The sequence below is a fragment of the Salpingoeca rosetta genome (genome assembly GCF_000188695.1).
Source record: "Salpingoeca rosetta unplaced genomic scaffold supercont1.10, whole genome shotgun sequence".
Classification (NCBI taxonomy): domain Eukaryota; class Choanoflagellata; order Craspedida; family Salpingoecidae; genus Salpingoeca; species Salpingoeca rosetta.
Genome location: NW_004754924.1, coordinates 1025034 through 1035714, shown reverse-complemented (window position 1 = coordinate 1035714; position 10681 = coordinate 1025034). Strand labels below are relative to the sequence as shown.

General features: G+C 57.6%; 3 protein-coding genes across 3 annotated transcripts in view; 1 reads left to right on the top strand and 2 right to left on the bottom strand.

Moving 5' to 3' along the window:
* Positions 1–3653, bottom strand: part of PTSG_04523 (uncharacterized protein) — a gene marked incomplete at both ends in the record, with an annotated part of 7119 nt that extends 3466 nt beyond the window's left edge. Inside the window, 3 exons of the mRNA XM_004994562.1 lie at positions 26–858; positions 966–3380; positions 3615–3653. Coding sequence (XP_004994619.1) covers positions 26–858; positions 966–3380; positions 3615–3653 — 3287 coding nt within the window. The remainder of the gene's footprint in view (positions 1–25; positions 859–965; positions 3381–3614) is intronic.
* A 144-nt stretch (positions 3654–3797) lies between these two features.
* Positions 3798–6529, bottom strand: PTSG_04522 (uncharacterized protein; the record flags this gene model as incomplete). Its single annotated transcript, XM_004994561.1, has 9 exons — positions 3798–3955; positions 4180–4258; positions 4501–4557; positions 4879–4995; positions 5308–5400; positions 5576–5673; positions 5839–5993; positions 6178–6248; positions 6524–6529. 9 exons carry the CDS (start codon positions 6527–6529, stop codon positions 3798–3800), a joined length of 834 nt encoding a protein of 277 aa, XP_004994618.1.
* Positions 6530–7094: 565 nt separating this feature from the next.
* Positions 7095–10681, top strand: part of PTSG_12188 (uncharacterized protein) — a gene marked incomplete at its 3' end in the record, with an annotated part of 6168 nt that continues 2581 nt past the window's right edge. The window contains exons 1-10 of the mRNA XM_004994560.1: positions 7095–7208; positions 7570–7630; positions 7793–7926; positions 8084–8161; positions 8410–8466; positions 8814–8895; positions 9240–9449; positions 9657–9772; positions 9969–10145; positions 10392–10495. Of these exons, the coding sequence (XP_004994617.1) occupies positions 7119–7208; positions 7570–7630; positions 7793–7926; positions 8084–8161; positions 8410–8466; positions 8814–8895; positions 9240–9449; positions 9657–9772; positions 9969–10145; positions 10392–10495 (1109 nt within the window). The 5' untranslated portion in view covers positions 7095–7118. The remainder of the gene's footprint in view (positions 7209–7569; positions 7631–7792; positions 7927–8083; positions 8162–8409; positions 8467–8813; positions 8896–9239; positions 9450–9656; positions 9773–9968; positions 10146–10391; positions 10496–10681) is intronic.

Here is a 10681-nt window from a genome sequence, read left to right as displayed (position 1 = left end):
CGAGCTGGCCGCGGGGGCGGCAAACACGAGGTCAAACACGGTGTAATCGCCAGACTTGTCGAAGCTGAGGATGTCACCGCGCTTGCCGCCTGCGCCTGGGAAGCCGGAGGGCTCTTGTGTCGCGCGGCGGTTGAGCTGCATGAAGGCCCGGGCGATGGCGTTCTGCATATAGTCGTGCCGGCCCGTTCTTGTGGAGTCGCAGACTTCTGCGTGGTCCAGCTTCATCTCGCGCCCGCAGCAGTAGCAGCTGCCTGATGCACGCGACTCGGAGCAAGGTGTCCGAATCCGCTGGCTCAGAGCAAACCGAAACACCTTGTCCGACATCCGTAGGTCCTTGCAGCTGGGCAGGGCCAGGAGCCACTCGTAGCCGCCGTGCAGGCTGGCTCCTCGTTGAATGGCTCGGTTGCGTGGGTTCTCGTCCCAGCCCGTCTTCCTGTCCATGATCTGGGTCAGGAACTGCTGCAAGCTGCGAGCGTCGTGGTTTAGAACGTCCCTCGTGTCACGGGGGCCGTCGTCGCCGAGGTGCAGATCCGCGATGGCTTGCGCTATCTCCGCCTCCAATTCGGCGCCCGGCGTGGTGTATGCTTGGAAAGGGTGGTGAGGGCTCTTGCTGAAGCTGCAGACGGAGCCGAGGAAGGCGGCGGGGGCGACGCTTGTCTGCCTCCGTAGCCCAAGGCCTCCTTGTTTGATGGGTCGTCGTGCCCGCGTCAGGGCCCGCGATGACAGGGGCTTGAAGGCGCCCATCATGCGCCGAAGCTGCTCCGCGATAATGTCGTCGAGCGCTTCGCAGTACTCCTTCGACCGACGGGTCGTGCGCATGAAGTAGCCGGACTTGGTCGTAATGCAGTACCGAAGGAACTGGAAGACCAGTTGCGCCGGCAAGTGGCGCTCGCCAGGTCGAGAGCCCTCCGTGTCTCGTCGAGGTGGGATGCCTCGTATGGCCCGAAGAGGGGGACGCCCAGCACTTTCGCGGTCTGGTCGCCGTAGGGGATGACGACCGTCTTGCCTTCATTGATCTTCAGCCCCGTCCGGCGGATCTCCGTGTCGAGCCGCTCCGCGGCCGCCTTGACGTCATCGCGCGGGCCAACGATGTAGGTGTCATCAAGGTACGCGACGACGGTGACCGTGGGGTGGGCCTTGTCGGTTTCCTTCAGCGCGTGGATCGTGGCGAGGGCAAAATACGCCGGTGAGAGCGGACCGCCCTGCGCGATGCCATCGCGCATGTGGAGGGTGTCGCCACCCGGTGTGACGACGACCGGTGCCTGGCCGTACGTCGCCAGGAAGCAATGTGCGAGGCTCGGGAAGCGGCGGCTGATGGCGTCGTAGATTGAGCGTCGCGTCACCGCCCCGAAGGCGTTGGAGATGTCGAGCGCCTGCGCCACGTGGTCCCGGTGGGCCCGCAGGTACTCACGCAGGCCATGCACGATGCACTCTGTGCCGGCGGGGATGCCGACGCCGAGTTGGTGCGGGCATAGGGCGTCGGCGATCTCGGCCTTGTGCGCGCTGAAGACCGTCTTCTCCAGGAGCTTGGTGATGCTGTCCATGGGGACCACAGGTCGGATGCCGCCATTGCTCTTCGTCAGCGGCACCACGCGTCCACCCATGAGGAGTGGCATGCGCTTCCGAAACTTGCCATGATACAGCGCGTTGACCAGCTTCGGCAGGGATGCTCCGTGCTCGTGCAGCTGCGCCAGGGTCGCGGGCGTGAGCCCGGTGGCGCCCGCCGCCGCCTGCCTGTCCAGCGTGTACAGCGCATCCGTGATCTTTTCTACCGGGAGATCGTCGATGGTGGTTCTGGCGAGTGGCCCGTCGCCGCCAGCGTCGCCGCCGCTGTTGTCGTCGCCCCTGCTGGGCAGGCCTGCGCTGCCTGTCGTGATGATCTTCTGCTTCACCTGCTCCTTGATGTCGTCGCTCCACTCCGCGACGGAGGCGGTGTCGCGGAGGATCGAGTGGCCTTTGGACATTTGCCCAGCTCGAAACCGCTTCGCCGCCGCCCGTGCTTTCGCCCGGTCTCCCGTGGCCGGGCGTCCGCTGGGCTTCCGCGTCACACTCTCCTCCAGCTCGTCCCACTCCCGTGCGGCCAGCATCCGCATTCGTGCCAGCGTCATGTTCTGGGAGAGGAAGTGCTGGGGCGTGCGGGCGAAAACGCGTTGAAGGAGGTAGACGCCGGCGTCCAGGTAGGTGTACTGGTCGTCGTTGTCGGGGTCGTCCGCGAAGGCACACGCCTGTCCGATCAGGGAGTCCGCAATCAGGACTGCGCGTCGTTCTGTCGGGGAGCGAACTCTGACGTCGACGGCCGTCTTGACGCCGTGATACACGTCCACGTTGGCCACCCTGGACACCAGATCTTGCTCGAAAGTAGCGAACTTGGCGTTCCACCACGACTCCGGCTTGTAGTGGGTTTCGGGCGGGTCCTCCGGAACTGCCTCCGCGTGCTTGCACTTGTGCCGCGGAGAGCACACGTACGCGCACTTCGTGCAGAAGCCGAGCCCGAGGGCTGCCGCGAGGCCGGGTATGGCATGTTCTGGGTGGGCCGTACGTATGTGAGTGGCGAGCGCGGTGAGGTTCTTGTGGCCATCTGCCGCGTTGTGCGAGTGCACGCTGCAGTTGCCGAAGGGGCAGGGGAGCTTCGGCAAGGGCCCTGCGAACGATCCGTCGTGGGCATACGGGGTGTGGTCTTTCACCCAGCAGTTGGTGTCGTCGCAGCATTGCCTAAGGTCGAACACGTCCGCTAGCGGTGTGTCCGGGACGCTCTGCTCCTCACCACCAGGATCCGCAGGGGTCCGGGGTTCGGGAGTAGCAGCCTGGGCTGGCTCGTGTGCAGCGGACGCGGCCGTGGTCAACGCCGCCGTGGTGTTCGCCGCCGTCGGCTGTTGGTGTTGGGCCTCGACGGCCCCGTGGGGAGGCGCACGCGCTGCGGCGTGGTCTCCATGTTGGTGTGAGGCTGGGCCTCCTTGGTGCCCGCTTTGCGCGGGCGTGAGCGCATTAGGGCCATGAGCGTCAGTCGCCTCTGTGTCGGAGGGTGGTTCGGGGCCGTAGACGCTTTGGAGGGCGTCCACCAACTCGCCCGACGAAACCAACTCGCTGTCGTCGAGCGCGTCGAACGTGTCACTTACGTCGAGCGCGTCGAGCGTGTCGGTTACGTTGAGCGCGTCGAGCGTGTCGCTCATGGCTGTGCTGGAATGTTGGGAGTGTGTCGACCGCCCGTCATCGACGGGCTGGAGGTGGTCGTCACTCCCTTCGTGCCGGGCGGGGCTGGAGGTGCACAGCGGCTCCTCTCTGTTTGCCTCTGCCGCGACAGCATGGTCGTCGTCGTCGTCGACGTCGTCGTTGCCGTTGTCGTTGTGCTCGGGTCCTCGGTCGTCTGCGCGGGTTGAGCCCTGTGGAAGGCCACGGCTAGGTGTACTCGCGCGTCTGGTAAGAGCGCGCGGGTTGGCGACCTCTCGGTAGTGGCCCGGGGCCCTTTGCGCTTCTGCAACTGCCTGTCTGTTCTTTATTCTTGCCTTGTACATGTTTTTGAGTGTCGCGTGTCGCTTGGTGTGTGTTGTGCTTGATAGTGGTGATCGGGAGTATCGTGCATAGATGGCATGACATGACGCATGGCACAGACACACCACTCGCTTGAACCTGGCGTTGCGTGCGGAACATAACATTACAAGTATTACAAGTATTCACACGCCAGTCCACCATCATCATCATCATCATCATCATCATCATCATCATCATCATCATCATCATCATCATCATCATCATCATCATCATCATCATCATCATCATCATCATCATCATCATCATCATCATGCGTCGTGCTCCTGTTGTTGCTGTTGGGAGAGGATGGGGACGAGACGCGTTGTGTTGCGCTTGAGGTGGCGCATCAAGGACTTGAGCGTTTGCAGTGCAAGCTGCATGCTGTCGTAATTCATGTCTGTGTGCGCAAGCAGCACCGGCAGTTTGACTGTTGCGCGCGCGAGTGTGTGTGCATGAGTGCGTGCGTGTGTGTGCGTGAGTGTGTGTGTGTGTTTGAGTTTGTGAATGTGTGAGTGTGAGTGTGTGTTTGAGTTTGTGAGTATGTGGGTGTGTATGAGCATATATGTGTGCAACTGGGCGAGACAAGAGTTTGAGAACAAATGTCAGCGTGCGTGCGTGTGGGATCAAAACGCAAGCGATTGGTTGCCTCACCAAAGAGTCGCAGCAGATGAACGCCGCCGTAATGGTCACAGAGGTCCACGTCAGCATTGTTGGCGATGATGCCATCAAACTGCAGATACGATACACACACGTGAGAGGCAGGGAGTTTGCTCTACGTCAGCTGAAGCATGACGGTGCTGACGGGTTGTATGTTCATGGGTTGTGTGCTGATGGGAAGGTGTTTGGGAAGCCGGCACCGTGTTGGTCGATGCCACCTTAAACATTCATACATGCACAGTGTTCAATAACCATCCCTGTACGTGCATGTGACATGATATTGGCACCAGAAGTGCGAGCCATACGATCCCCAACCTGTGAACGTTCTGCTGCATAGAGGAGGATGTTTGGAAGCGCTTGCCGAAAGTACTCCTGTCAGTGACGGATCACGCGGTGGGGCGAGAGAGGAAGGGGGACGTTGGTGATTGGGCATGCATGTACGGGGGCGGAGACATGGGACACAGCACGTCCATGAATGTGTGTGCGTGTGTGTTCATGAACGTGTGTGTGTGTGCGTGTGTGTTCATGAACGTGCGTGTGTGTGCATGTACACATGTGTATATACGTGACACGCGCAACACACGCGCGCACACACGACAAAAAAAGAACACAAGCACACCCCAACACACACACACACACACACACAAGTGCACACAAGTGCACACAAGAGACAAAGGACACGAACACACGCACCTTGAGGCCTACTGTGACTTGTTGGGCGATGGGATGCTGGGGCGAACTTGTCTTGATGGTGGACATGAAGTCCGCCAGCACCTCGGTCACGGTCGGTGATGCCGGTAACGCGTGGAGCTAAGGAGGGCGTTGGCGTTGGCGTTGGCGTTGGGGAGAGAGTGCAGGTGAGATGTAAAGAACAATGCACGTGGTTCAATGGCTTGCATTAATATGGAGGGGCTTGGCAAAGGACAGAAATGCAGCTGTGAAAAGAGTGGGAGAACGAGCACGGTGGGGCACATCGCATACGATCGAAGAAGGCATGCGCAACTGAGGAAGGAGCACGTGTGTGTGTGTGTGTGTGTGTGTGTGTGTGTGTGTGTGTGTGTGTGTGTGTGTGCGTGTGTCTGTGTGTGTGTGTGTGTGTGTGTGTGTGTGTGTGTGTGTTACCTTTGCTGCAGCGATGAGGTCGTAGTCGTCGACCAATTTCTGCTTCAAGTCATCCGGAAGAGCCACCTGCACTTGCACCTCATCCAAGCCCTCCTGTGCCCACCATATACGTGGTACGACATTGTGTCAGTTTGAGTGTGTGCGTGCACGCTGAAGCGCTTGCAGGTGTTGCCTTCTTCCCGCTGGTGTTGACAGCACGCACGCACACACAAACAAACGCGACATCCAGACAGGCGGTGTGGTTTGCCTCAAGTCCATATGCGCGTACGTTTGTGTCGAGATTGGCTGGTGGCGCTTCCTGCTCACTGGAGCACGCAATTGCACTATCGGGCTGCTGCACCTTGGCTCGCTTCGACGTCCTTCCTCCTGATGAATGGAGAGAGGAAGAGGAAGGGGGCCGGAGGTTAATTGCAAAACAAACGTGAGCCACCTTGTCTTGCAGCTGACCCATCTCATTGCCGCGGCCGCCGCACTCGCACATGCACGTGTGCGCACGATCACTCATACACGCACATAAAATGCTGTCCACACCAGTGCTGCGTCGTTTCTTGACAGGCTCCTTGTCCCTCTGTTGCTCCTTGAAGCGAGCAACTCGCTTAAGTGTCGTGGCATTGATGCGCTGCCTGATCTCCTCCGTCACGGGGCCGCTCTTCAGCACCCGGCACACGTCAACCCACTCGTCGTACCTGTGGTATGCGTGTGTATGTACATGTGTGTGTAAGTATGTATGTGTGTGTGTATGTACATGTGGTGCGTGCGTGTGTGTGTGTTTGTGTGTGTCTGTGTCTGTGTGCGTGTCTGTGTGTGTATGTGTGTGTGTGTGTGTGTGTGTAGAAGCACAGTTGTGTCGGACAACATCACCTATCATACCTCTTCTTCCAGCCTTGATAGTGGACTTTGTAGATGGGGGTACCCTCTGGTGTGTCCAATGTCTGCAACACCTGCAAGAGACGCGAGCATGATCTCACGACATGTCAGGGCAGGCTTCGGGAAAGCTCTGCGCACACACACACACACACACACACACACACACACACACACACGCACGCACACACGAATACACACGAAGCACATGCGTGTACGCACGCACCACACGCACGCACACACGAATACACACGAAGCACATGCGTGTACGCACGCACCACATGTACGCACACACAACATACATACGCACACACGCACGCACACACACACACGCACATACGTACACACATACATGCATACACGCAGACACACCACGTTGATCACACCTTTGCTGGGTAGATTGATGGGCCATGGAAGCACAAGACATCCTCGTCGTTGCTGATATCGGGCTGATCTGAGCTTGAGAGAGTGATCACGTGTTGGCGCCCACTGGCTGCTTTTCTGCCCCCACGCCCACGACCACGACCACGACCACGACCACGACCACCACGACCACGACCCTTGCTCTGTGCCTTTGATGAAGTAGATGCCCGTGCCCTCGATGACGCCGCGGAGGCCGACGAAGGGGTTGAGGACGAGGACCCTGCTTTGCGGCGAGCGCGCTGTGATTTCCCACCTCGTTGCTTCCTCCCTGCACTGGCACCAGCTGCAGCCTTTCCTCTCCCCCTGCCCCTTGCCGGTGCTTTCTTGCCTGTTGTGTTCACTGCCTCATCACCCTGCTTGGCCCTTGCTGTCCTTCCTTCTCGCCCCACACCACCACCAGTGCCATCACCAACATCATCACTGCTTCCGTTCTTGTCGCTCATCATGGCTGTTGCGAGAACAAGTCCTTCCTCCTTCTTCCACTCACTTTTTTGCGAACACGTCAGCAACCAAATAACACAACGATGATGAAGCTGCTGTCAGTGTTGCTGGTGTTGGTGGGCACCCTTGCCCTTGTGCACGGCTTCAGCGTGCCCCTTGAGAGCATCACGAAGGTGAGTGTCTGTGTGTGTGTGTGTGTGTGTGTGTCTGTGTCTGTGTGTCTGTGTGTGTGTGTTTGTTGTGTGTGTTTGTTGTGTGTGTTTGTTGTGTGTGTGTGTGTTTGTTGTGTGTGTTTGTTGTGTGTGTGTGTGTGTGTGTGTGTGTGTGTCTGTGTGTCTGTGTGTGTCTGTGTGTCTGTGTGTGTCTGTGTGTCTGTGTGTGTCTGTGTGTGTCTGTGTGTCTGTGTGTGTGTCTGTGTCTGTGTGTCTGTGTGTCTGTGTGTGTGTGTGTGTGTGTGTGTGTGTGTGTCTGTGGTGTTCTTATCTGCTTGCTTGCTTGTCTTGCTCATCACTGGGCCATGCCACTGCACACCAGGCGTCTCCTTTGTCCAAGGAGGAGATGAACACTCTCATGACAGTGCGCATGCCATTCGTTTGTAAGTCGCTCTGCGCGTGCGTTGTGCCAGCGCTCGTCTGTCCTCTGCCTGCCGGCTCGTCTGTCCAGTCGCTTGTGGGGCTGCTCGACTGCTGCTTGTTGTGCATGCTCCCCTTTGCGTGACACACCCACCTTCACCCACGCCCGTTGTGCTGTTCGCTAGTGGCCTTCCACGACGGTGAGGACAACTTGGACGAGGACATCATCAGTGAATATGCGCAGCAGCTCGATGGCCTCGGGCGCTTCGCCACCGTGGACGTGTCAAACCCAAAGTACGCCGACTTCCTCAAGACCCTGGTACGTACGTGATGCTCAGAGACTCCCCACCCGCTGGCACACTCTCAACTGCACACGTAGACAGAACCGTGATCACCTGTGACCCAGCTACTTCTGCTCCCTTCACTAAGTGACCCCCCCCCGCACTCCCTCCATTTGGTGCCCTTTGATGCAACAGGATGTGTCTACTGCTGACCACCCCTCCTTCCGCGTGTACGGGTTTTCAGCGCCAAAGACCGACTTCCTCGACACTGAGGTGTGCCCGTGTGTCTATGTGTGTGTGTGTGTGTGTGTCTGTATGTCTGTGTGTCTGTATGTCTGTATGTGTGTCTGTCTGTCTGTCTGTCTGTCTGTCTGTCTGTCTGTATGTCTGCTTGCCTCTGTTGTTCATGCCTGCTTGCAGGCCTGCATTTGCCTCTCTGTCTCGGTCCGAGTCTGCTTGAGTGCCAGCAACCCCTCGCTCAATTGTCCGTAACAACCGTTGCCCCCCCCCCTTTGCAACAGAACTTTGAGGAGGTCGTTCCCTACGTCCGCGACTCGCTGCCCGACGACCTCATCACGGTTCGTTGACGTGCTGTGTGTTGTGTTGTGTGTTGTGTGTGTGAGTGCGTTGTGCTGTGTGTGTGTTGTGTGTTGTGTGTGTGTGAGTGCGTTGTGTTGTGTACGTGAGTGAGTGCGTTGTGTTGTGTGTGTGTACGTGAGTGCGTGCGTGTGTGTTGTATTGTGTGCGTGTGTTGTGCCTCTATGTCTGTGCATCTATGCCGTTGTGTTTGGACCCATGTGGTTCGTAGAATGCTCTGTTGTGCCGTGCTGTCCGTAATTGTTCCTTGCTTCTCCTGTGCAACTTTCGATGCATCCCTTCACATTGGCGTGTACATGTGTGCATATGCGTGCGTGCTGCTGCGTAGACCGTGCCTGATCCCAGCGTGTTCCAGCAGATGCTGGTGGAGGATCTCCAGCAGAAGAAGCTCCCAGTCTTCATCCTCACAAGTGAGCCCACATGCACACATGGAAACGTGTGCGAAACGATGTAACACCTTGCGCGTGTATCGCAAGCACACCCACTCACTCACTCACCCACCCACTCACTCACTCACTCACTCACCCACTCACTCACTCACTCACCCACTCACTCACTCACTCACCCACTCACTCACTCACTCACTCACTCACTCACCACTCACTCACTCACTCACTCACTCACTCACTCACTCACTCACTCACTCACTCACTCACTCACTCACTCACTCACTCACTCACTCACTCACTCACTCACTCACTCACTCACTCACTCACTCACTTACTTACTTACTTACTTCTACACACGTGTGCAGACAAGGATGGTGTCCCTGACATGGTGACAAAGCTTGGCATCTGGCTCGGGCGCACCTTCGGCTTCCACATGTTCATCAAGCCAGACCCAAACACGATGCAGTCGCTAGGCCTGACCAAGCTGCCCACCATCGTTGTGATGGCGCCCACCAAAGCCGAGGGCGACTCGCTCGCTTTTGCACCGCAGCCATACGACCGCACCCGCTTCGGAGGTGATGGTGATGGTGATGGTGATGGTGGAGGTGATGGTGTGGTGGTGACGACGGAGTGATGGACAGCCATATAGGCGCATATGGGACGTAATTGTATCGTTTCGTTGACACACTCCCTTGCACACAAACCTGCTCCAACACACACACGCCCTCACACTCAGTCACACTCACACACTCGCACACACTCACAAACTGGCACGTGCGCAGGCCTGAAGTTCCTGAACGTCGTACACTATCTGTTGTCCATTCAGAATGCCCTTGCCCGCGATGGTGTTCTGGAGGAAGTGTTTGCGGCGTTTGGCGCAGACAAACAGGCCGAGGAGGTCAGCCCATGTGTACCCGTGCACACAGTTGTACTGTTGTCACTGCAGCCCAACAGCATATTCACACATGCACCCTCACACATGTGCCCTCACGCATGTGCCCTCATATATTCACACATGCACGCACATTCACAATTCACACATGCACGCACATTCACAATCAAACACATGCACACATGCGCACGTGCATCTGTAGCCCTTCACGAGCAGCAGCAGCAGTAGTAATGATGTGGAGCGAGAGGACGTGTTTGAGGTGACAGCAGAGACGCCGGACTTTTGCAGCGAGAATCAGCTCGGGCTGTGCATCATTGCGTTTCTGGATGGGTCCCCGGCCAACCAGGACAAGGACACGCAAATCGACGTCCTAAAGCAGGTGAACAATTGGGCATTTGAAGGCTTGGCACGATGGTCCTGTGCTCGTACTTGATGCTGCTGCTGTTGCTGGTGGCAATCGCAATGGGGATGTTGCTGTTTGTTGGGATTTGGGAGTGCTCACCTCGGCTTTGCTTTGCTCGTGTTAACTTGATGTTGTGCCTTGTGACCTCATGCATCCCACTCACCCTTGAATCAACCGACCCCCTTTTCCTTTGTGCGCCATCCTCGATGCACATTGCACCAGGTGCAGAGCGACCCTGCAAACAAAGGCCGCATCCTGCGCTTCATGTGGGTTGACCAGGTCTGCCGCCCCGACCTTGGCCAGGCCTTTGGAGTCGACATTGACAAGTGAGGAAACACAACAGTACCCACTGCACTGTTGTTGAGGAAGGAGTGTTACTTGTTGGTGTGTGTGTGTGTGTAAATATGTGTATATGTGCACGTGTGTGCGCCTCTCTGCGTGCAACTCTTGTGGTGTACCGCGTGTTGTTGGCCTGCCCATCTCTCTCTCTCTCTCTCTCTCTCTCTCTCTCT